Consider the following 26,967-nt stretch of genomic DNA (forward strand, 5'->3'; position numbering starts at 1 on the left):
GCCACACAGAAAACTAGAAATTCTAGACCATGTGACATTTACATATTTGACAGCAAAGTTATTCGACAATTTTGTTGGCATTTCATTTTAACTGAAGAAAATAATGGTGTTTCGTAGGCTGCGTTCCGATATTCACTACCAGTACTGAAAATCTATAGTATGCGTGACATAAACTATAGATTCTCAGTACTGGCAGTGAATATCGGAACGCAGCTGTAATCGCGACTTGCTAATTTCAATCAAAGTCATCGTGTAAAACGACTGACACAGTCGTTTATCACCCGTTTTAGCGATAAACGGTATGCCAGCGATAAAAGATTGCACGACGAACGCGAACACATGTTCCACTTCCTTTATGGATATCTGCCCTATGGGGATTCGCATCAATGGGAGGTGGTATGACACGTGGCACGTGGCCATCAGCTGATCGTGCGCGGCACGCTCCGCTTTTCCAGAACATCTTACATCAGTCGAGTTCCAGCTGTTGTCGGGATCGGAGGACGTCAGCAGTCACCAACGATCATCGTGAAAAAAACGGTGAAAACGTCTTGCGTTAATTGTTTTCATAAATTTTCAATAAATTCATTTCCACTTGTTGATCGTCGAGCCATCGTATACGAAAACCTGTGAAACTTTGCGATTATCAAAGATCGCTAACTGTAAATATGTAAATATATTACTTAAATTTAATTAAAAAAAAAACTCGGACAATATATGCCTACGCTCAGTGAGAGATCAGTGAGAGTTTTAATATGTGCAGACTTAATATTCGCTTGAATCTGCATCGATTATAAATTAACAGTTATGGCCAATTGCGCGAATCCCAATGAAACGATTTCGAAATCTGTTTTTATTCATTTACTTATTTTTTTATTGCGCGTCTTGAAATAAAGATTTCTCACTCGTAAAAAAAGATTTAGCAAGTGAGAGAGCTAAACCTCACTTATAGTTCTAAAATTGTCTTCTCCCACTAAATACGCGTGAGAATCGCACGTATATTTACGTTTACTTGGGCAAATCGGTATTCCCATTATCGCAAGGTCGCTACATCATTGTTGATTTTAATTTTCGCACCGCTTGTATCATTTTAGTCAAAATTTTTACCTAATATGAAGGAATCGAAAAATTTATAATTTTATACAGCAAATTTGCGAAGAAAAAATAAAAATATTTTGGAATATTTTATATTTGTTGTATTATGCATTCTAGAAAAAATTCAAATATTATTGTAATTATGCATACTTATATGCATGTGTATTTATTTTTTTTTAATGTGTGGGACTTTATATATACATATACATATTCTTATATTTCATAATGTATTTTATTAATGTGTGACATTATAATTTTTTCAGATTTATTTTTCTACTATAAATTATTTTAAAACAAATGGTGCACATACAATGGAGACTGCCATTTCTACAATGAATAAACTATATATTAATGCTTCGTTTTATTAATTTAAATAGAAAAAAGGTAAATTGAATTAATTATACACTTTTTAAATAAAAATTTATATGTATATATCTTAATCAGTTTTTTTCTCTTTATGCAGTGTAATAGATATGTTCCTAGTTGCTACTTAATTTATAAAGTTGAAAAGCTAGATAAACAATGGCTGATAAAAGTAAGAAATTATCACGTTGGTATTTTGGTGGTGTTTCTTCTGCAGCTGCTGCATGTGTGACTCATCCTTTGGATTTACTGAAGGTTTTATTTACACTTTTCTTAGCTCAGTTTATTTTTTAGCTTATTTTTATAGTTGTCAGTAAAAATGATTTATTAATAGATATCATTACGTCACATATATTAATCAATATTTGGATATCAACATTTTTCATAAAAAGTAATTTTAATTTTTTTTTATCATTATCTTTCTCTCTTTAGTATCTCTCTTTAGTCTTTTTAATTATTAATAAATGTTGATTTTTATTAAATGTAGAGATTTAAGATTGAATGATTACATAAATCTTAATTTTCTAGGTCCATTTGCAAACTCAGCAAGAAGGCAAATTATCAATAGTACGTTCGACTGTTGGGATAATTAGAAAACAGGGAATATTAGCTTTATATAATGGACTTAGTGCTTCCTTACTTCGCCAACTTACTTATTCTACAATAAGATTTGGTGCTTACGAGGTCAGTATATAAAGAATGTATGTATTATCTGTATACGTATAAATGCCATTTCTTTCTTAATTTATTATACACAGGTCATATTGTTAAATATAATAGGTCGGCAAACAAACATTTGAAACACCTGACCGTCCACTACCTTTTTACCAAAAACTCTTACTGGCTGGAGTTTCCGGTGCTACAGGCGGTGTTTTTGGGACTCCCGGCGATGTGATTAATGTACGCATGCAAAATGATATCAAATTAGCACCAGAACTAAGAAGAAAGTAAGAACTTTGATATTATTATACATATACTACATATACTTTATAATTGTACTATTCTCTTATTAACTACATATATTTCTTTATTGCACAGTTACAAACATGCTTTGGATGGATTGTTTCGTGTAATTCAGCAAGAAGGTATTCGACAATTATTTAGTGGATGTTCGACCGCGACCATGAGAGCAGCGCTGATGACTATCGGTCAATTGAGTTTTTACGATCAGATTAAAACAATGTTGTTACAGACTGGTTATTTCCGGGATAATCCTTCAACGCATGTCTTATCCAGTGTATCGGCTGTAAGTGTCCATTGAAAGAAAAAATTTCAAAGTCATCTTGTACTTAAGAGCTAATGGGAGCTTTCCAGCAAGCGACACAAGTCGACACAAACATCATTCTGTCTTTTTTTAACTCCAATGAATAACGAAGATAGAATGATGTTTGTGTCGACTTGTGTCGCTTGTTGGAAAGCTCCCAATATCATCTTTTATATTAATATAAAGGGCGCTATTGCAACAACGCTAACGCAACCTTTAGATGTTCTGAAAACACGAGCAATGAACGCTAAGCCTGGAGAATTTAAAGTTAGTATATATGAGAATAATTATATATAATAGATTTTATGTGAAATATACAATTTATATTCTTACATTTATTTTCTGTACAGAATCTAATGGAACTTTTCTTATATACTGCCAAACTTGGACCACTAGCTTTTTTTAAAGTAAGTATAATTAAAGGATTTTTATTTCAACATTCTAAAAATAATTGTGATCATAAAGTTTTTTCAATGAATGATTCTATTTTACTCTAGGGCTATGTACCTGCATTTATTCGATTAGCACCGCAAACGATTCTCACATTTGTATTCCTTGAACAACTTAGATATAATTTTGGCTTCTATCCACAATCTGTGAAACCGTCATCGTAAATCTCATTGGTTTTGACAAGTAGAATACAACAATGAGATATTAAAATTAATTCTTTACACAATGTGTTATATAAACAAAAAAGTGTCAAATCTTTCTACAAATTTGAACAGACGGTTTTATTTGTATACAGAACAAAATGTGCACACAACAAATTGATTCATTTAATCATTCGCACACATTTAATCAAGCTTTGATTTAATTAGATATTATAAATTTGTTTCTCAGAGACAAATTTTGATCACATGTTATCTTCCAGTCAATACATTCCTTATATTATTTGTAATGTACATATTATATATACATATGTATGTAACAGTACAAATTTATACATATATATTTATTTAAATCAGCTTTTATATGCAAAGTGATTTTGTTTAGTATAAAGAGCTAATTTATTAATGGAAGATTTTTGTAATTTCTTTTTTATCATTAAGACTTCATATATTTGCAATAGTTATTCCATCTACATATACAACAAGCGAAATTGCCAATGAAATGTATAGTACAATTTACGAAAGAGCTTTAGATAAAAATATATAAAAGAACATATACAAAAAAATTATTTTTTTTAATTGCTAAAACAATATATGTACGAAAATATATTATTTATGCAGCAAGTATAATTTGCTAATAAAAATGCAAAATATTTTTATGATAAAGGTGATACATTGTAGTTGATTTTTTAATCTATTTTCATGCTTTTGGGAATGAAGAGAATATATTTAATAATCCAAGTGAGTCATATAATTATACAATTTTATTCAAAGAATTAATCCATGAATGTGATAGAAATTGTAAAATTATAATGGAAATAAATATATAAATGTGTTCACATATATATTTTTTTTGTATTTATATCCATACTTGTATTCCAATCTCGATTTTCGTTCTATCTGAAGATTATACATGTACCATATATTATTAAAATTATTTAATAGGCAGTATAATATACTTGGGTATAGTAAGATTTATATATGTTTTTTCTGGATTGTCTTTCAAGAAAAATTGTTCTGCATAAGAATCATATGTAGTTGCGCATAAGGAAGCCTCTAAAGTCTTCAAATTGTCATGTGACAATAAATTTATAACACCTGATGGTATTTCAGATACTGAAAACTTGTCACAATATTGTGCCAGACTACAGGAGTCTTTTCCATCACATATCACAATGACAGAATTACCAGCAATTAAAACTTGTGTCAATCGATCAAACAAAACAGTTTCATCTTTTTCTTTTAAGATGATAACACCTTTTGGCTGACGCATTTTTGTTATTTCTAATCGTCCACTTTGAGAGCACAGCAATGATGTTTCATAAATATTTGAAAATTTTATCCATTTTAATATTTTATCCGCCAATGCAAATTTACTAAAAAAAAATAAAAAATTATTAAAAATTACTATTAAGAATAAAATCAAAAACAAAATTATTATTAAGAAAATTAAAAATACAAATTTACAGCAAAATATAAGATATATAAAAACTTTTTAACATATATATAATAAATAATTTCAATATATAACATATATTTAACATACCCATTGCATTTTAACATTGATGCAAACTTGAATAATATTTGATTTCTAGAAGTAATAGATTTAGTACTCCAAATTTTAAATCCTTTCTCAGCTGAATCAATGCATCTCTTAATATCACAACTATAATAATAAAGCAATTAATTATAAATTTTATATGTAAATTTTATTAAATTTTTGAATTTAAGAATTATTTCAATTAAGAATATAAGACTAAGAGAATATATATTCATACCTTGTTGCATGTGCCCACAGAGCTTCATTATACATCCAATATGTATTTTCCACAGGTTGTTGCCACTTACCATTATAAAACAGATTATAAGTTGGAGTTTCAGCTTTCAAAGTCTCTGACTTTATCGCATAATTGTTAACATCACAATTCTGCAGTTTTTTGTATAATAGTGTATTCAATGTTTCACTGAATATTTTTATATAAGGTAATAGTACAATACCACTATATAAATCCATGTGTGTATTTATAAATAAAACTTCTTTCTGAATTATTAAAAACAGAAATAACAATTCTTAAAAAAATCTCCATTATACAATAATACTATGTATATAATTCAATAAAACAATTTAAATAATATACATTTAAGTATGATGCTAAATTTTTTGCAGCTATAATATCTTCCGACCATATGGATACTATTTTCATTTTACAATGTTCATGGTTTGTAAGTAATTCTTTCCTTGATCGAAATACATAGATGGGAAGAGTTAAATTCTCAAAATATTCTTTTACAAGCCATAAAAACTTTTCTTTTATAAACTCTTGGACCCAAATTTTATTAAAATAAGAAGAAAGATATCCTTGTTTAGGGTAGATAATTCTCAAATAGCTAATAACTGCATACAAATCTGAATCTTCTAGAAGTATCATTTCATTGAACTGATCTGCACAATTTTAAAATCTTGATTAAGAAAAAATATTTTATCATATTACACTTTTCTCTTACCTTTTATTAATTGGTAACATTTATGTTTCCATTGATATTGATATGTTCCATAATTTTTGCTAAAATAATATTAATGTAGAAATAATATTTATCAAATTGATAATTATATTAACTTTAAAGATAAAAAATATATAAACATTAATTAATATGTTTAACAAATATAACATAAATAATTACTAAATAACATCTTCCAAAAATAAGTGTATCTGAGTGTCTCCACATATATGTACAAGAGTAAGCATCACTAATAAAATTATATCATCTTTCTCATATTCCTCTTCTAGAAAAATTTAAAATAAAAGATTTTATACATATATGCTCCTTTTTATATTATTTATAAAAAGTTTTAAAATATCTTTATAATTGCAACTGATATTAACATATGTACCAAAATTACTGCAAAGCGAAAGTTTCACACCAAAATTAGTTAAATATTCAATAATAGTAGTAACCACATCTACATGTTTACATACAGATTGAAAAAGAGATAGATTCTTTTCTATTACAGATGCTGTTTCAAGGAATCTACAAAAAAATGTATTAAAAAGAGAAGCATTTTTTACATTTTTATCATATTAATATATCTTAAATTTAAAAATTTATTTACCTTTCTGAGATGTCATTAATATTTTTAAACTTTATTGTTTTAGATAAAGCAGATATTTTTGTTAGTACCTCCTAAAAATATGTATAAAAAGTAGTATTACATATTTTTTCTATGAGAGATATAAATTAAAATATATTCGTATCCGCAATTACATATATTATACATACATATATTAATATATTAAATTTCATAATTCATTAATAATATTTTTTATATATGTATATATATTTATACTTGCTTCTCTATTACTTTCATTATATTGTAGATTGTTGTAATATTTGTCTATAGTTTGCAGTCGACACATAATTATTAATCTCTGTAATTTTTTAAAAATTATCTGTAATCCCGTTTGTATTAGCTCTACACAGTAATATTAAAAACAATTAGAAGATAACATTAAAAAGTTTTTATTAAAAATTATTTTTATTTTTATTTTGAATTAGAAAATAAATTTCATACTTGTGGAAAAAGATATTTTGATATTTAAAGCAGCATAAAAAATGATGGTTATGCAAGGCACTCTTCGTAGCTCGTTTTTATCTTCGCAATATTACTGATAACTAAAAAGCGATAAACAACGTAAGAAAAACGTAAAATAAAAAATACATAACAACTGTGTTTCCATAAATGCAATGAATTTAATATAAATTGAAATGCGAGAGAGATAGCTTCATATTTTTATCTTTCTCAGTTTGAAGAAAAATATTTGCTTTTACACATATATAGGGCGTTTTCCAGCAACGACAATGACGTATATAACTAGACCACGGTCTTAAGCCTACGGCACACGGTACAATTTTTCGTACTGGATTTGATAAGATTTAGTAAAATATTAGAAATGCTGCATTCTGATTGGTGCATTTTTAGTATTTTACTAAATCTTATCAAATCCAGTACGAAAAATCGTACCGTGTGCCGTCGGCTTAACATACAGGTCTGGAAACTCCGGTGGTGGGGGAGGTCTCACTTAGTGTGTCCGTTTTTCGGGAGTTCACAGTTTGCCTGCTAGGTTCGCTGCGATCTAGAAGTCGCATTTAGACGTATGTTAGAGAGAGAACGACTACTGCCGTCTATCTCTGTCTCTCTCGCTCGTATTGCGACTTCTAGTCGAAAAACGGACACACTAAGTGATACCTCCCCCACCACTAAAAAAGGCCTGAGTTTCCAGACCTGTATGTAAGACCGTGAACTAGACCAAGCATTCTCAGAGAGGGGTGAAGCCGGAAATTGATTCGTATTAAGTTAGCCGGAAATTTTTCAGCCAACCAAAAATCTCCTTATGGAATCGTTTGTATTTCGTATGAAGATGTTTGAAATGTGATTAAAAACGTTTGTGAGTAATTAGAATAATTATAAAAAATTAATCATTTTTACAGTATGTAGTTAGCCAACATAACTAAATATTAAAAATTCTCCTTATGAATCGTTTGTATTTCGTATGAAGAGTTTTGAAGTATAATTAAAAAGGTTTGTGAGTCATTCGTTTAATTTTAATTAAATTTTTTTATATTGTGAAGTTAGCCGGAAGCTATATAAAATGGACGCCGTCCTGTGATTGGTCGATTTGCTTATGGTAAATACTAAAATTTTCTCATGTGTACTGACTTTAAGTGTAAGCAAAACGAGCAAATTTATCTCTTTTGTAACTTTTAATCCATGACTAATTTATTATTAATTCCGCATAATCGCATAATATATCATGGATCGTGGATAAGCGTAGATAATTGAAATATGTTTTTCTACCAATAAATAAGTAAATCTTTTATAATTGTTTTATAATGTAGTCATCATTCAGAAAATGATCACAATTTGTGATTATGTATTTAATTGTTATTTTATATTCGCTTTCAAATAATAAACTATATAATAATAAAATTTATATAAAAAGATGGTAATATATGTAATCCAATTAATCATAATTGACAAAATAACTTCTTGTGAAAAAATAAAAGTAAAAAATATAGAAGAATTTTTTTTATAGCTTGTATAAAAAATCAGTTTTATGCTGAGTATATTATAATTTTCTGGACTGTAGTAATATTTAATATATAATTTTTGCTATATAAATATATATTTCTGATATAAAATCTATTTCTACAGATAGTAAGATCGGCTGAGTTATGTCACAGAATATCAGAAGGCTTCGAAGCCTTCTGATATTGATGTAGAAATAGATTTTATATCAGAAATATATATTTATATAGCAAAAATTATATATTAAATATTACTACAGTCCAGAAAATTATAATATACTCAGCATAAAACTGATTTTTTATACAAGCTATAAAAAAAATTCTTCTATATTTTTTACTTTTATTTTTTCACAAGAAGTTATTTTGTCAATTATGATTAATTGGATTACATATATTACCATCTTTTTATATAAATTTTATTATTATATAGTTTATTATTTGAAAGCGAATATAAAATAACAATTAAATACATAATCACAAATTGTGATCATTTTCTGAATGATGACTACATTATAAAACAATTATAAAAGATTTACTTATTTATTGGTAGAAAAACATATTTCAATTATCTACGCTTATCCACGATCCATGATATATTATGCGATTATGCGGAATTAATAATAAATTAGTCATGGATTAAAAGTTACAAAAGAGATAAATTTGCTCGTTTTGCTTACACTTAAAGTCAGTACACATGAGAAAATTTTAGTATTTACCATAAGCAAATCGACCAATCACAGGATGGCGTCCATTTTATATAGCTTCCAGCTAACTTCACAATATAAAAAAATTTAATTAAAATTAAACGAATGACTCACAAACCTTTTTAATTATACTTCAAAACTCTTCATACGAAATACAAACGATTCATAAGGAGAATTTTTAATATTTAGTTATGTTGGCTAACTACATACTGTAAAAATGATTAATTTTTTATAATTATTCTAATTACTCACAAACGTTTTTAATCACACTTCAAACATCTTCATACGAAATACAAACGATTCCATAAGGAGATTTTTGGTTGGCTGAAAAATTTCCGGCTAACTTAATACGAATCAAGTATTTACAGTGCCACACATATGCTTGATACGCGTATTATTTTGATACGATACGCTTTCTCGATGCGTATCGTACCAACTCAAACGGCATTTACACCATAAATTTAGTACGAACATAACATTTGATACGCGTATCAAACGGTCGGTGTAAACCAGGCCTATGAATACTGGCCCTTATGCCTGTGCTCATTGGCTGCTAGTGCTACGTCTATATATTATTAAGTCGATGTGTAAAAGCATGGTGACACTAAATGTACAAGGCAACGATAGCGCAATTTCTTTCTAAATGTAATTTTACAAGATATAATACAAATCATAATCATAATATGATCAAACGATTGAACGACGTCCGATCTTCAACCTTTAGTTTCAATAATCTTTCTTCGATAATCTGATACTGGTTTAATGTGGCTTTCAAGTGGAATATTCTATTGGATAGCTCTCTTTGCTTGCACTTTTTAGAACTTTCAATTAAGATAAAATGGATATATCATGTATCGATGAGTGAGCGAGCAAGTAATCTAAGTGTAGAAAGTGTAGAAAATAAAACGGACAAATCGTTTTTCTTTAAGACAGAAAATCAAGTAAAGAGTAAGTGACATTTAATAATTTTACAGAAGAATATATATATATATATATATATATATATATATATATATATATATATATATATATATATAATCATTAAGAAAGTATTTAAGAAATTTTTTAATAATAGTTTGTTTGTGTATGATTTAATCTCATAGTAAAAAACAAACTATTATCGTTTGACAAGCTGTCAATATCTTAAATGTAAAGCATTATAAAGCACTAATTTCAACGAATTTAGAATTTTATTATTCAAAAATAATATTGTTATTTCTTATTTCTATATATGTATTAAAGTAGATAATTATTTAAATATAACATTTGTATTTAATATATTTCGAAGATCATTTCTAACATATACGAAGAATATTCTCATATATTACAAATATAAAAATTAATAAATTTTTCCAGTTATTAAAGATGATTGTATCAAAATAATATTCAATACTTAATAGTAACGAAAAGACTACTAATACAATATTAAAATATTGAAATAAAAAAAGAAATAAATTGAACAAAAGTAATATAATATAATATTAAAAGAGGATAAATTTAATAATTAATTACAAAGTATTATGTGTGCTAGTGTGTTGATCCTGTTTTAAATCTACACAAATATATTTATTTAAGATAATATATATCTACTAATTTTATATTAATATTATACTAAGTTTTATATTAATTTTATTAATATTATACCAAATTTTTTACATATTTTAGATAAATATAAAACTTTTTTTGATTATAACATATAACTGATTAATTTATATAACATAATTTTTGTAAAATAATATATATTTTTTATATTAATATATATTTTGTAAAATAATACATATTTTATCATATTTATCCTTATATATTTGTATAATTTTTTTGGATAAAATAATGTAGAAAGTATCAATTAAACAAGTTATTTAATAAGGACAGCTATATAATTAATGTTTAATTTATTCTAAAATATATAATATATAATAATATATAAATTAAAAATATTTATTTTATATTTATTTCATATTTATTTTCAGAAAACCAGACTGATAAGTTCCATGTTAGTTCATATATTTATATTACATATTATATTGATGCATATCATTATATATAATACATCTTGTATATAAAAAATACCTTATTTAAATCATTTTCATTTGAGAATCATTACAAAAAAAATTAGTTAATGATAAAAAGATTTTATTTTACAAAAAATATGTTATATAAATTAATCAGTTATATGTTATAATCAAAAAAAGTTTTATACTTATCTAAAATATGTAAAAAATTTGGTATAATATTAATAAAATTAATATAAAACAGTATAATATTAATATAAAATTAGTAGATATATATTATCTTAAATAAATATATTTTCTGTTTAAATAATATTTAGATGTATAGAAATCTATTTATATTTTTGATTATATTCATATTTTATGCAATAATGTAACTAATTTATGTTTAATTATTTAATTTATATTTAACTATAAATTTAGGCAAATATATTAAAGATATACTATTAAATATATCTATATTATAAATATCTATATTACTTATAGAGAAGAAGTTATCTTCTGATTATTTTTATTTTAACAAAAGCAAAGTATTTTATGGGAAAAACTTATCTATAATTTTATTCTTAAAAGACATAATCCATTTATAACTAATTTATCTTGCCTTGAGATACATGTAACTGATTAATTTATATAACATATTTTTTATTACAATATAAAATCTTTTTATTGTTAACTAATTCTTTTTTGTAATGATATATTCTGAATTAAAAATGATTTAAATAAGGTATTTTTTATATACAAGATGTATCATATATAATTTCATGTATCAATGTTTAATTTACATATTTAATATAACCTTTATGTGTAGATGTTATCAATATAAATATTAATTTCAATGATGTAAGAAAAATCTTTAAGAAAATAGATATGAATGAATAATTAGCAAAGTCATTATTAATCAAAATTATTTTGTTATTAAATTCTATCATTTTCATCAAATTTCAAATAGATATAAATCTAAAAAAAATTTACCTTGAATTGAAAATTTATCTTGAGTTTACAATTTGCCCTTTCCAAAAGAGATAAAATCAATAATTATGTCTATTAGAAAAATAAAATAGAAGACTGAGTTAATTAATATTTTTTCGAGAATTATATATATATACCCAGTCAGCAAAGTCTGTTCAAACAGATTTTGTCAATTTCTGCTACAAATTTTTGTCGACAGTAAGATTGCAGATTGTATAAAAAATTTGTTATATCAAATAATGATAACAGAATGTCAGCAGAAATGTTACAAAACCTGCTGACATAATTTGATAGCAGAAACTGAACAGGATTTGTTTAAAATTATCATAGCAGATTGGTGGCAAAAATCGAGCAAGATCTGCGCAACACAGTTTGATATCAGATTGGTTGCAGAAACCGAGCAGGATCTGCGCAATGAAATTTGATATCAAATTCTCGGCAGATATCGAGTAGAGCCTGCTGATATAACTGACGGCAGATTGATGGCAGAAATTGAACAGGATCTGTGCGACGCAATTTGACAACAGATTGTCGGCAGAAACCGAGCAGGATCTGCGCAATGAAATTTGATGTCAAATTATCGGCAAAAATCGCGTAAAGTCTGCAGATATAACTGACGGCAAATTGATAGCAGAAATTTAACAGGATCTGTGAGGCGCAATTTGATAGCAAAAATCGAGCAGGATCTGCGCACACAATCTCTGATAGCAGATTGACGGCAGAAACGGAACAGAGTTTGCATGATTCGATAGTTCCTTCACTTACCGCTACGTGAGCTGTACTTTCTCGTAATCTAATTTCTGTCAGAAATATATATAAAATCGCGAATATGAATAAAAGACTAAAAATATAGTAATTATCATTTTAATTTCTATCACTTTAATTTCTGATATCTGATATAAGCAGATGAGATTCAGAATATTAAACTGATTGGAATCAATATGATAAATGGAAAATTATTCATGTACTGTCTATTTGAGACATAAAGCAAGAATTTAATTCTAAATAAATTACATCTCCAGTTTTACAAGTTACATTTACTTTTATTATTTACTTTATTATTAATTTAATTTAATTAAATTAGTCCTTCGCTATATGAGATATAACTACGATATAACATATATTACATTAACATATATTACGATATAACATATGACATATATGTCATGTTAGAAGAAAATTGTAATTAACTTGCCGATCATATTCTTATTTAGCACTTATAATAATCAATTTTGTTGCATTTATATAATATTAATAAAAGTAAGCGTAAATCTTGTGCAGTTTCTGCTGTCAATTTGCCATCAGGTTGCATGCGCAGATTCTGCTCGGTTTCTGCTGGCAATCTAACATCAAATTGCATCGCGCAGATCCTGCAGTTTCTGCCGACAGTTTGTTGACAAGTTATATTTTACAGATTTTTCTATCGCCAAAACAAAAGCTTAATGCGGACACAGATGACTACGGTTCTGGTGTGGGATTCTGATCGAATTTGCTGCCAATCTGCTGCCAACCTGCTAACATTTTGCTTACTGGGTATATATATATATATATATATATATATATATATATATATATAAAATATTAATTTATAAAATATATTAGTGAAAAATATATTTATATGAAAATATATTATTATTAATATAAAAATTGATTATGTTAGAAAAACAATATATTTAATCAAAAATATGTTTTTTTTTCAATTCTATTCCAAATATATTTATAATTCTTGTTATTTTCTTCAGTATGTTAATATATGAAACAAAATATTAATTGTATAAATAATTTGTGTCTGCATATTATTATATCTGTATCAAAAAATTATTTGAAAAAAAAAATAATAGAAATTTTTAACTATTCTTATTGTTAAATAATTGTAATTAGTTTAGCATTAGTACAAAAATGATATTTTTTAAATATGCTTAAACATGTTCAAATATACTTTTAATAAATATTTTTTAAATTGATAGCAATCTTTAAAATGATAGCAATAGTTTAATATTATTTTTTAAGATATTTAATTTTATTGACAAAAAGAGATATATAAAGAATCAATCGATGCAAGATCTGTCATATGTTGTGTGTGAATAAATACAATAAGTTTGTCAATGGTACATTGATAACATTAATAAATCTACATTGACAGATTGCTCAATTTCTGCTACTATTAAGTTGTTATGTTGACAATATGTTCTATTATCAGCAGATTTTATCAATAAAACATAAGTTTTTAATGTGGACACTATGCCATTTTGTTGCAGTTTAAAATGGCGAACTATCAATATTGCTTTTTATTTACTAGATCATTCCAGGTAGCAAGCACACGTCATTTTGACGTTTCAAATTGGTCATTCACTGACTATTCTTGACATCACGAATTGACATTTTTATGACGTAAAAGTGACGTAATGTCACAGATTCTGACGTCATGACATGTACCACATTTTGACGTCGTAAAATGTACCATATTTTGACGTCTTTTTCTTAGCATAATAATGTATTTAATAGCATTGTCAAATAAAGCAGATTAACCTATTCGAGAGCATCATTGAACAATTACAGCCATTCTATTCTTCAGAAGAATCTCGGATCGATTAAACTGCTTTATTCGAAAACGCTGGAAAACGCAAATATGGTAAGAAAATAGGTCATAAGTTTTATATTTGTTATTATTATTTTATTTTAACGTAAATAAAAACTTACATCTAATATCATATAAAATTTTAACAAATAATGTCTCGTTGCCTGCGTTTTATAAAGATATATTTTGCCAATCAACTGTATTATAAAAAAAATATATATTTTTTGGTACTTTAATTACACTCGATTGATATAGCTAATATTTCACTGTGCACTAATTTAATGAATACTTGAGTGGTTAAGCAACATGAGTCGTGCACAAATAAATGCATATCTCGAAAGAAAAATTGTTAAAGTCTGATCGCGAAAGTCATTTTATGTAAAAAATTTTAAAAGATTTTTTAATGGGATCGATGTACTAACTAATCACATTAATAATATAATAATCGTCAGTTCATGACTGAAATATGACGTCAAAATAATGTCATATCAAGACGTCAATATAAAGTCATGTAGCAAATTAGTCACTTTGATGACATATGACCACAAATGACCAGTTTGGAACGTCAAAATGACGTGTACTTGCTACCTGGGATATTATATTTTTGTATTATATTCAGAATATTTATGCAGAATATCCTGTTTTTCATGCATCATTTTTTAACGATATATTTTTTAATTATTTTGGTATTGATTTTTCCTTAAAAAATATCAATGCATTAATAATTTTTAAGTGATTGAAAAGAAAACGTTTTTATAAATTAAAGACTATAAAGTATGCAATAAATAGATTAAAAATTTATTATTTTTTAGCTAATTTTAAATAAGATTTAATAAAATTTAAACTATAAAGATATACGATACTGAAGATTAGAAAACTACAATAGAAAATAAAATGTTAATTTGATATTTTTGTTAAAGAAAAATCGATTTCAAAACTGATTTGGTTGGTCAATTGATTTGAGTTAAAAAAATATAATGAGAAATATATATAGAAAATATCTTAATATTGCATTTTAAATATACATATAATAATTAAAATAATATAAAAATATATAATAATAAAATGTATATAATATTAAATATGTATATATATAATAATTAAATTATATAATAATATATTTTTATATGATTTTAATATATTTCTTATAATTAATTTTATAATTATAATTAATTTACTTATAATTACATAATTTATATATAAATAATTAAAATATAATATATCAGATATCCATAAAGATCAGAATTAAATTTTTATAATATGTTAACGGGACTAAATAAAGAAAATTTTTATAAACTTATATTTAAAAGTGCTTTATTAAAGAGTTAAATTTTCAAAATTAAATGTTGAAAAATAAGCGAGTAAAATTGTATTTATAACTCTTGTTAGACAGAATTGCTAACAATATTATGCATATTATTCAGAAGAAACACAGTTATTCACTGTAATTGCAAAAATAAATTCACAACGATTCAAATTGAAATTATAATATTAAACATATTAAAATCTAATAAAAACAAATGTGATAAAAATCTATAGATTCTATACATTCTATACATCAAGACATGTAAACAATAACTGAAAGTTATTTGTTTTCAAGTCAGCAAGTCTATTTAAGTTGCGTTTTGATATAAATTACCAGTACTGAAAATCTATAGTATACGTGATGTAAACACAGCCTAAGGCTGTATTAGAAACACAGAAACTTATTAGAAACTTTAATAAAGTTACAAGAACAAAATTGGCTACTGATCTTTGAAAGATTATAATTTTTTAATGAAGCATTTTCGGATATAAGTTTATATGAACTTTCTTAGCTTTATTTATTCAACCTATTAACATATCGTTTACATTTGATCCTAATTTTTACAGATCTGTTTTTACATATATTGTATTATATATTATATATATGTATTTATATACATACACTTTTTATATAATATATATATATATATATATATATATATATATATATATATATATATATATATATATACAGGGTGTCCCATTTAACTTGAGACATCGAAGTAACTCGAAACCATGGCGGTTTCGGTGAGAATGTTTTAAACAAAAGTTGTATGGTTTTAAGGGGGCCATAAGACGGTGTCATTGGTTTTACCTTGAAAAGTCGTTTGAAGGCCACGACAAGGCCACCTTGAATTTTTTAAATGGGACCCCCTATTTTTTATTACTTATTCTTGTAGCTTATCTCGAGAGCTTTCCAAAACACTATAATAAAGTATTTCTTTATTGAGTACTTTTTGAGTTATGAGGCTTGAAATAATTTCTTAATTTTACATAAACCATAAAATATCTAGTAAAATATTCATTTTTCGATTATCTTACCTTAATACTTTTATGTACAAAATAATGAGAGTAATCAATTGGTGTAAAGAAAACATACAATTGTTTTTAAGAAAAAATATGGAATTGTTAATTGCAAATTACATATTTTTTCTTCAAAACAACTATGTGTTTTCTTTACACCAATTGATTCCTCTCATTATTTTGTACATAAAAGTATTAAGGTAAGATAATCGAAAAATGAATATTTTACTAGATATTTTATGGTTTATGTAAAATTAAGAAATTATTTCAAGCCTCATAACTCGAAAAGTACTCAATGAAGAAATACTTTATTATAGTGTTTTGGAAAACTCTCGAGGCAAGCTATAAGAATATGCAAAAATATATAGGGTGTCCCATTTAAAAAGTTGGAGGTGACCTTCACGTGACCTTCAAACGACTTTTCAAGGTAAAACCAATAACACCATCTTATGGCCCCCTTAAAACCATACAACTTTTGTTTAAAACATTCTCACCGAAACCGCCATGGTTTCGAGTTACTTCGATGTCTCAAGTTAAATGGGATACCCTGTATATACAGGGTGTCCTAGACCACCCGTACACCCCTTTTCTTTCAAAAACTAAGCATTTTAGAGAAAAACGTTTTCGACAAAAATTGTATAGTTTTGAGGGTAACATAAGATGGTGTCATTGGTTTGATCTTGGATAGCATCGTTAAGGTGAGGTCAAGGACACCTTTAATTTCTTAAATGGAACCACCTATTTTTTATTGCATATTCTTATAGCTTATGTCGAGAGCTTTCCAAAACACTATAATAAAGAATTTTTTCATCAAGTACTTTTCGAGTTATAAGGCTTGAAATAATTTCTTAATTTTACATAAACTATAAAATATCTAGTAAAATATTCATTTTTCGATTATCTTACCTTAATACTTTTATGTACAAAATAATGAGAGGAATCAATTGGTGTAAAGAAAACACAAAATTGTTTCGAAAAAAAAAATGTAATTTGCAATTAACAATTACATTTTTTTTTTCGAAACAATTATGTGTTTTCTTTACACCAATCGATTCCTCTCATTATTTTGTACATAAAAGTATTAAGGTAAGATAATCGAAAAATGAATATTTTACTAGATATTTTATGGTTTATGTAAAATTAAGAAATTATTTCAAGCCTTATAACTCGAAAAGTATTTGATGAAAAAATACTTTATTATAGTGTTTTGGAAAGCTCTCGACATAAGCTATAAGAATATGCAATAAAAAATAGGTGGTTCCATTTAAGAAATTAAAAGGTGTCCTTGACCTCACCTTAACGATGACCCATCCAAGGTCAAACCAATGACACCATCTTATGTTCCCCTCAAAACCATACAATTTTTGTCGAAAACGTTTTTCTCTAAAATGCTTAGTTTTTGAAAGAAAAGGGGTGTACGTGTGGTCTAGGACACCCTGTATATACAGGGTGTTCGGAAATTCAATCGACAAATTTTCAGAGATTGTCGGGGGCACCATAAGAATCATTTTTTGCAAATGAACCTGGGGTTGGAAACATGTCATTACATCGCTACGGCATACGGAGTGTTCGAAAGAGTCGGGACCTCGAAATATCACAAAAAATAGAAGTTTTACAAAAAATTATTTCAAACAAAAGTTGTAGGGTGTAAAATGTCTATTTACTGGCGCCATGTGTTTGACCTTGGATGGCGTCGCCAAGGTCACGACAAGGCCACCTTGAATTTTTGAAATGGAACCCTCCACTTTTTATTGCATATTCTTGTAGCTTATCTCGAGGGCTTTCCAAAACACTATAATAAAGTATTTCTTCATTGAGTACTTTTCGAGTTATGAGGCTTGATATAATTTCTTAATTTTACATAAACCATAAAATATCTAATAAAATATTCATTTTTCGATTATCTTACCTTAATACTTTTATGTACAAAATAATGAGAGGAATCAATTGGTGTAAAGAAAACACAGTTATTTTTAAGAAAAAAAAAGTAATTGTTAATTGCAAATAACATTTTTTTTTTTCGAAACAAAAAAATGAAAAGGACTCGAGAAGGGCTACAAGAATATGCAATAAAAAGTAGAGGGTTCCATTTCAAAAATTCAAGGTGGCCTTGTCGTGACCTTGGCGACGCCATCCAAGGTCAAACACATGGCGCCAGTAAATAGACCTTTTTACACCCTACAACTTTTGTTTGAAACAATTTTTTGTAAAATTTCTATTTTTTGTGATATTTCGAGGTCCCGACTCTTTCGAACACTCCGTATGCCGTAGCGATGTAATGACACGTTTCCGACCCCAGGTTTATTTGCAAAAAATGATTCTTATGGTGCCCCTGACAATCTCTGAAAATTTGTCGATTGTATTTCCAAACACCCTGTATATACAGGGTGTCGCAGACCACCCGTATCAGCCGAATATCTCAAAAACTGAGCGCGGCAGACAAAAATACTTCAGACAAAAGTTGTAAGGTTTCAAGCAACGCATTACATGGCGATATCAGTATGACCTTGAAGAGTGTTATCAAGGTCACGTGAAGGTCACCTTCAATTTTTTAAATGGAACTGCCTATTTTTTATTACATATTCTTGTAGCTTATCTCGAGAGCTTTCCAAAACACTATAATTAAGTTAGTTTTCATTAAATACTTTCCGAGTTATGAGGCTTGAAATCGTTTCTTAATTTTACATAAACCGTAAAAAATATCTTGTAAAATATTCATTTTTCGATTATCTTACCTTAATACTTTTATGTACAAAATAATGAGAGGAATTAATTGATGTAAAGAAAATACATAGTTGTTTCGAAAGAAATATGTAATTTGCAATTAACAATTACATTTTTTTTTTCGAAACAATTATGTGTTTTCTTTACACCAATCGATTCCTCTCATTATTTTGTACATAAAAGTATTAAGGTAAGATAATCGAAAAATGAATATTTTACAAGATATTTTACGGTTTATGTAAAATTAAGAAACGATTTCAAGCCTCATAACTCGGAAAGTACTTAATGAAAACTAACTTAATTATAGTGTTTTGGAAAGTTCTCGAGATAAGCTACAAGAATATGCAATAAAAAAATGAGGTTTCCGTTTACAGAATTCAAGGTGACCTTTACGCGACCTTGACAACACTTTTCAAGGTCATACTGATATCGCCATGTAATGCGTTACTTGAAACCTTACAACTTTTGTCTGAAATATTTTTGTCTGCCGCGCTCAGTTTTTGAGATATTCGGCTGATATGAGTGGTCTGCGACACCCTGTATATGTGTGTGTGTGTGTGTATAGTATATGTAATATTTAATATAATATTTTATATACCTAATAATGTAAATATATACTTAAATATGATATTATATATTATATTTCTTTAATGTCCTATTCAAAATATGTAAAAATTAAAAAAATAATTTTACAATATTTTTCATCTATTTCCTTAAATGTCAAAACAAAAAAATATGTATAATTTTTAATAAATTTTTAATAAATATGTATAATTTTTTTATTTATGTAAATATTTAATAATTTTAATTTGATAATTATAATCTTTTATATTTATAGAAGTTTTATGAAATAATATGATTGTATTTATTTGTTAGGAGGTGTATTAAAGAAATAAAAAAAGAGAGAGGATTATTAATAATCAACTATATTCTGTGGATTACAAAGATCCTCCAATGATGTTTTCTTCAGGCCTTAATTGTAATCTCTCTTTTCCCAGTTGTTTGGGTTATCCACAAGATAGTGAGGAATTGATTCCAAAAATGGCACGTGAGCCAATTATTCTTAATGTTTATGATATGGTAAGCTATCATTTTCAACATATTGCAACAAATAAATATCATTAAGAATTATTTATTGTTATTACTTATTAATTTTTATAAATTTAGTTGTACACACACACACACACACACACACACACACACACACACACACACACACATACATACACAGGGTGTTCCCGGTATCTCGGAACAAAGTAAAGCCATAAGTAGATCTCGTTAAACTGAACTAAAAAGTCTTTTATTATTTTACAAAAACCACGTAAAATTTCGAGATATTAATTAAAAAAGATCGATCAATGCGCGTGGCTAGAAGCGTGCAGCGGCGAAGGCGGTCTCACTGTATCTTGATAGCGCACGGCGAAGCGTGAGTGGGAAGGGAGCGGTGGATGGACTCCGAAACATGATGGCGGCACGCGCTTCTAGTCATGAGAGCCACCCTTATATATATATACATATATATATATACAGGCTAGCCCACGTAAAGTGTTACAAATTTATATCTCGGAAACGAAGCAATTTAGAGAAAAATGTTTCAGACAAAAGTTGTATGGTTTCGAGGGGGACATAAGATGGTGCCATTAGTTTGACCTTGAAGAGTCACCTGAAGGTCACCTCCAACTTTTTAAATGGGACACCCTATATGCTTTTGCATATTCTTGTAGCTCATCTCGAGAGCTTTCCAAAACACTATACTTAAGTTAGTTTTCATTAAGTACTTTCCGAGTTATGAGGCTTGAAATCATTTCTTAATTTTACATAAACCAAAATATCTAGTAAAATATTCATTTTTCGGTTATCTTACCTTAATACTTTTATGTACAAAATAATGAGAGGAATCAATTGGTGTAAAGAAAACACATAGTTATTTTTAAGAAAAAAATGTAATTGTTAATTGCAAATTCCATTTTTTTTTTCGAAACAAAAGAACGAAAAGGCCTCGAGAAGGGCTACAAGAATATGCAATAAAAAGTGGTGGGTTCCATTTCAAAAATTCAAGGTGGCCTTGTGACCTTGGCGACGCCATCCAAGGTCAAACACATGGCGCCAGTAAATAGACCTTTTTACACCCTACAACTTTTGTTTGAAACAATTTTTTGTAAAACTTCTATTTTTTGTGATATTTCGAGGTCCCGACTCTTTCGAACACTCCGTATGCCGTAGCGATGTAATGACACGTTTCCGACCTCAGGTTCATTTGCAAAAAATGATTCTTATGGTGCCCCCGACAATCTCTGAAAATTTGTCGTTGAATTTCCGAACACCCTGTATACAGGGTGTCCCATTTTAAATAATGCATTAAGATTTTCTCGAAAACTATGGTAGATATGAAAAAGTCTTTTAAATAAATGTATGGTTCGGAGGGGCACATAAGAAGGTATTATTGAATTGAGCTTGGGTAGCATCGTTAAGATCAGGTCAAAGTCATCAATTTTTTAAAATGGAACACCATATTTTTGACTCCAGAATCTAATAACTGATAGCAAGAGCTTTTCAAAATACTATAGTGAAGTTCATTTTTATTGAGTACTTTCCGAGTTATGAGACTCGAAGTTACAGTTTTCAGCATTAGCACCGAGACCTTAAATTTATTAACGTGAGATTACCTTGCCTCTCACGTTGAGGTGCTTTATTAACATGAGTCCCCCTTGCTTCTCACGTCGGGGTGCTTTATCGTACTATTAGTGTTATAGTACATACTACATTAAATTCTTAATATTGCGTTTATTTTTAATTCATTTTTTGTGCACCACATTGTACGTACATAAAAAATGAACTAAAAATAAACGCAACATTAAGAATTTAATAAATGCTCAAAAACTCATCTCTCATAACTCGAAAAGTACTTAATGAAAATGAACTTCACTATAGTATTTTGAAAAGTTTTTGCTATCAGCTATTAAATTCTGGAATTAAAAATATGGTGTTCCATTTAAAAAAATTGATGTGACCTTGACCTTAACGACGCCACCTAAGGTCAAATCAATGATACCTTCTGTCCCCGTATGAACCATACAACATTTGTTTAAAACATTTTTCCGTATCTACCAGTTTTCGAGAAATTTTAATGCATTATTTAAAATGGAATACCATGTATACAGGGTGTTAGAAAAGTCTAGAAACGGTCAAATATCTCGAAGACGAAACGTTTCTGAGAAAAATGTTTCGAACCAAAGTTGTAGGATTTCAAAAGATCTATTTACTGGCGCTATGAGTTTAACCTTGGGTGGCGTCGCCAAGGTCAGAGCAAGGTCACCTAGAATTTTTTAAATGGGACCCCCTATTTTTTATTACTTATTCTTGTAGCTTATCTCGAGAGCTTTCCAAAACACTATAATAAAGTATTTCTTCATTGAGTACTTTTCGAGTTATGAGGCTTGAAATAATTTCTTAATTTTATATAAACCATAAAATATCTAGTAAAATATTCATTTTTCGATTATCTTACCTTAATACTTTTATGTACAAAATGTAATGAGAGTAATCAATTGGTGTAAAGAAAACATACAGTTGTTTTTTCTTTACACCAATTGATTACTCTCATTATTTTGTACATAAAAGTATTAAGGTAAGATAATCGAAAAATGAATATTTTACTAGATATTTTATGGTTTATATAAAATTAAGACATTATTTCAAGCCTCATAACTCAAAAAGTACTCAATGAAGAAATACTTTATTATAGTGTTTTGGAAAGCTCTCGAGATAAGCTACAAGAATAAGTAATAAAAAGTAGTGGGTCCCATTTAAAAAATTCTAGGTGACCTTGCTCTGATCTTGGCGACGCCATCCAAGGTTAAACTCATAGCGCCAGTAAATAGATCTTTCGAAATCCTACAACTTTGGTCCGAAACATTTTTCTCAGAAACGTTTCGTCTTCGAGATATTTGACCGTTTCTAGACTTTTCTAACACCCTGTATATAATTAGTATGTTATGAGAAATACTATATATATATGTGTGTGTGTGTTCTATTTCAGTACTGGATAAATGAATATACTACACCTATTGGCCTTGGTGTATTTCATTCAGGAGTGGAAATATATGGAACAGGTATATATTTGAAAAATTATCAATTATGAAATAAGAATTTGAAATGTATTTCTGCTACAGAATATGCATATGGTGGTCATGCTCAACCAAGAAGTGGTATTTTTGAAATCACACCAAGGGTAGCCGAAGAATTAGGCGAACAATTTAGATATAGGTACAGTTTTTATTTTTTATATAAAGATACTCTTTAAAATTAAAATCTACAGTGTATTATATGGTTATGTTATAGACAATCTGTTCATATTGGATATACAGATTTCACAGAAGAAGATGTTTCAAGAATTATTACAGAGTTAGGTAAAGATTTTAGAGGGGACCGTTATCATTTGATGAATAAAAATTGTAATCACTTCAGCAGTCAGTTTACACTGGTATATTATTTTTCTTAACAACATAGATATATAGTATAAACAATATAATGAAAATCAATATATTTTAGATTCTATGTGGGCAGGAAATACCTGGTTGGGTAAATCGTTTAGCATATTTCAGTTCATGTGTACCCTTTCTACAACGTTGTTTACCAAAGGAATGGCTAACGCCTGATGCTTTGCAACATTCTCTCAGTCAAATTAGTCATCACGAAAGTACACCACCATCGGATACTTCATTGTAACATTTAGTTAATATCGTTAAAATGCACGGTCTAAAATACCGTAGAAGTTATACATTCTAGGTAATATTAAATATGGATGGAAAAAATATTAATTAGAGCTATGACTTTGCCAAGATTTGAAAATCTAAGAAATTAAACCGTCAAAGCAAGGTACAAATTTGATATTGTACATTTGAATGCGACTGCTAACAATTAGTACTAAAAAGATTGCCTTTGTTGCAACACATCTCCTAAGATGGCAATCTGCAATGTCGCATGTGTTCTTTGTTGAATAATACAGTCAAGATACTATAGTTACATAATGAATAGATTACATATAAATTCAAATTATAATATATGCACAAGGAACTTGTATGTTAATGAAAACAAAACTTGTTATACTAGAAAAGAATAATTACTAAAATTAATTTTTTTACAAAAGTTTATTTCATATTTGAAGCTGTAAAGCACTAATAAGTTTTAAAATATGATGAATGAACGTCATATATAAATATGTGTGTGTGTGTGTGTGTGTGTGTGTGCGTGCGTGCGTGTGTGTGTGTGTGTGTGTGTGTGTGTGTGTGTGTGTGTGTGTGTGTGTGTGTGTGTGTGTGTGTGTAAATTATATGTAAGAAATATGCAATAATGTGAATATATTTAATGATCTAATTACTTTCTATAATTTGTGTATGTGTGTGTGTGTGTGTGTATACAGGGTGTCGCAAACCACCCGTATCAGCCGAATATCTCAAAAACTGAGCGCGGCAGACAAAAATATTTCAGACAAAAGTTGTAAGGTTTCAAGTAACGCATTACATGGCGATATCAGTATGACCTTGAAGAGTGTTGTCAAGGTCACGTGAAAAAAATATGGAATTGTTAATTGCTTTTTAAGAAAAAATATGGAATTGTTAATTGCAAATTACATTTTTTTTTTTAAATAACTATGTATTTTCTTTACACCAATTGATTCCTCTCATTATTTTGTACATAAAAGTATTAAGGTAAGATAATCGAAAAATGAATATTTTACTAAATATTTTATGGTTTATGTAAAATTAAGAAATGATTTCAAGCCTCATAACTCGGAAAGTATTTAATGAAAGCTAACTTAATTATAGTGTTTTGGAAAGCTCTCGAGATGAGCTACAAGAATATGCAAAAGCATATAGGGTGTCCCATTTAAAAAGTTGGAGGTGACCTTCACGTGACCTTGACAGCACTCTTCAAGGTCATACTGATATCGCCATGTAATGCGTTACTTGAAACCTTACAACTTTTGTCTGAAATATTTTTGTCTGCCGCGCTCAGTTTTTGAGATATTCGGCTGATACGGGTGGTCTGCGACACCCTGTGTGTGTGTATATATGTGTGTGTGTGTGTGTGTGTGTGTACACACACACACACACACACATATGTATAGATTTTATACCTTTTATAGAATGTTTTATTGTAAATATTTTAAATAGCATATTCTGAAAATGAATTAGAATCAGAAATTCTACTAGGATAATGTTAATGTTTTTTTTATTATAAGTAATTGAAATTAATAATATCACATGAAATTTCCATATTCAAGTTTGTAATACGTACGTATTTTCTCATCTGTTCTTAGTCTATAAATTCAATCAAGAACAAATCGATATAATAGGTCAATAGCATATCTATATTATTATCTATATTAGAGCTGAGGCTATATAGAGCGCTATGTTCGTTATGTATATTATGTTTACTATGCATGTGGAAAGTGACAACCTGTATTGACAATGTAAGTAGCCATACCATATACCTATAAAGATTGCGTTCCGATATAAACTGCCAATACTGAAAATCTATAGTGTACGTGACGTAAACTAGTGAATATCGGAACACTGCAAAAGTATATACTGCCGATACTGCTTGAAAAGTGAAGCCAACATTAGAGTGCAAATATATCATTTTCTCTTTCTTGATCTAAAAACTGAGCGATATTGCAAATGTGCATAATTAGTACGCAATCGCACAACGACGGATGTTCGACTCGATTGCAACGCTTCTAGAATGAGTAAAAAGGGAAATATATCTTCTTAAGCCCCTTGCATAATGCTAGGCAACAGGCAATAAGAACAGAAATAGTATTTATTCTCTGCTCCTATTGGCGAATATTTTCTGTTCCGCGTATTTATTGGTAAATAGTTTCTATTCCCTATTTCTATTGCCTGTTGCCTAGCATTGTGCAAGGGTCTTTACTCTCTTTGGGCGTTTTTCAACAAGTGTAAAATGTTACAACCAATGGCCGCATTCAGCAGACAACTGCTAAGTAGCAATCGAACGTGATTGGTTTCTACTTTCAGGTTCGACCAATCAGCGTCGAATTACATCGGAAAATCTAGTAATGTTGCCCAACTGTTGAGTCCGCTGAATGCGGTCAATGTTAGGGTGGGGTCCCATGGAGCGTATTACGATACGCGCATATCGGGCGTATTGAAAATCTGACCAATCGCAGACGTTCCGCTGTTTGTGATACAGGAAAGTTACGTCTGCGATTGGTCAG

General features: G+C 28.0%; 3 protein-coding genes across 11 annotated transcripts; 2 read left to right on the forward strand and 1 right to left on the reverse strand.

Annotated features, from left to right (window-relative positions):
- Positions 1-1,355: 1,355 nt before the first annotated feature.
- Positions 1,356-4,170, forward strand: Dic1 (Dicarboxylate carrier 1). Its single transcript, XM_083090523.1, has 8 exons — positions 1,356-1,476; positions 1,556-1,710; positions 1,984-2,139; positions 2,236-2,402; positions 2,494-2,701; positions 2,906-2,986; positions 3,070-3,126; positions 3,217-4,170. The coding sequence occupies exons 2-8, from the start codon at positions 1,615-1,617 to the stop codon at positions 3,331-3,333; spliced, it is 882 nt and encodes a 293-aa protein (XP_082946649.1). The 5' UTR covers positions 1,356-1,476; positions 1,556-1,614; the 3' UTR covers positions 3,334-4,170.
- Positions 4,070-7,327, reverse strand: LOC145966458 (uncharacterized). 8 transcript variants are annotated; one of them, XM_083090517.1, is made up of 11 exons: positions 7,156-7,327; positions 6,899-6,999; positions 6,678-6,799; positions 6,440-6,510; positions 6,221-6,357; positions 6,010-6,112; positions 5,833-5,891; positions 5,466-5,770; positions 5,106-5,368; positions 4,874-4,993; positions 4,070-4,703 (listed from the first exon to the last, which is right to left on the reverse strand). In XM_083090517.1, the coding sequence occupies exons 3-11, from the start codon at positions 6,741-6,743 to the stop codon at positions 4,262-4,264; spliced, it is 1,566 nt and encodes a 521-aa protein (XP_082946643.1). In that variant the 5' UTR covers positions 6,744-6,799; positions 6,899-6,999; positions 7,156-7,327; the 3' UTR covers positions 4,070-4,261. The 8 variants fall into 8 exon arrangements, with proteins under 8 accessions (XP_082946643.1, XP_082946642.1, XP_082946641.1 ...); XM_083090516.1 differs by having other exon boundaries at positions 6,678-6,755; positions 7,156-7,326; XM_083090515.1 differs by having other exon boundaries at positions 6,899-7,327.
- A 2,366-nt stretch (positions 7,328-9,693) lies between these two features.
- Positions 9,694-25,375, forward strand: LOC145966193 (deubiquitinase DESI2). Of its 2 annotated transcripts, XM_083090115.1 has the most exons (7): positions 9,694-10,064; positions 13,512-13,630; positions 20,604-20,807; positions 23,767-23,839; positions 23,900-23,993; positions 24,069-24,210; positions 24,279-25,375. In XM_083090115.1, the coding sequence occupies exons 3-7, from the start codon at positions 20,682-20,684 to the stop codon at positions 24,453-24,455; spliced, it is 612 nt and encodes a 203-aa protein (XP_082946241.1). In that variant the 5' UTR covers positions 9,694-10,064; positions 13,512-13,630; positions 20,604-20,681; the 3' UTR covers positions 24,456-25,375. The 2 variants fall into 2 exon arrangements, with proteins under 2 accessions (XP_082946241.1, XP_082946239.1); XM_083090113.1 differs by lacking the exon at positions 13,512-13,630.
- The last annotated feature ends 1,592 nt before the right edge of the window (positions 25,376-26,967 follow it).

This window comes from Camponotus vicinus, unplaced genomic scaffold (genome assembly GCF_025532165.1).
Source record: "Camponotus vicinus isolate PSW18456_S1 unplaced genomic scaffold, iyCamVici1.0 SCAF_2, whole genome shotgun sequence".
NCBI lineage: Eukaryota > Metazoa > Arthropoda > Insecta > Hymenoptera > Formicidae > Camponotus > Camponotus vicinus.

Bases quoted from the DNA above. Each gene is read 5' to 3' on its own strand.
- LOC145966193 (XM_083090115.1), top strand. From the start codon at position 20,682: ATGATGTTTTCTTCAGGCCTTAATTGTAATCTCTCTTTTCCCAGTTGT. The intron at 23,840-23,899 runs GTATATATTTGA...TTTCTGCTACAG, and splicing joins AGTGGAAATATATGGAACAG to AATATGCATATGGTGGTCAT. The intron at 23,994-24,068 runs GTACAGTTTTTA...GTTATGTTATAG, and splicing joins GGCGAACAATTTAGATATAG to ACAATCTGTTCATATTGGAT.
- Dic1 (XM_083090523.1), top strand. From the start codon at position 1,615: ATGGCTGATAAAAGTAAGAAATTATCACGTTGGTATTTTGGTGGTGTT. The intron at 1,711-1,983 runs GTTTTATTTACA...TTAATTTTCTAG, and splicing joins ATCCTTTGGATTTACTGAAG to GTCCATTTGCAAACTCAGCA. The intron at 3,127-3,216 runs GTAAGTATAATT...ATTTTACTCTAG, and splicing joins GACCACTAGCTTTTTTTAAA to GGCTATGTACCTGCATTTAT.
- LOC145966458 (XM_083090517.1), bottom strand. From the start codon at position 6,743: ATGTGTCGACTGCAAACTATAGACAAATATTACAACAATCTACAATAT. The intron at 5,892-6,009 runs GTAATTATTTAT...ATATTATTTTAG, and splicing joins TTTTTGGAAGATGTTATTTA to CAAAAATTATGGAACATATC. The intron at 4,704-4,873 runs GTATGTTAAATA...ATTTTTTTTTAG, and splicing joins TCAATGTTAAAATGCAATGG to TAAATTTGCATTGGCGGATA.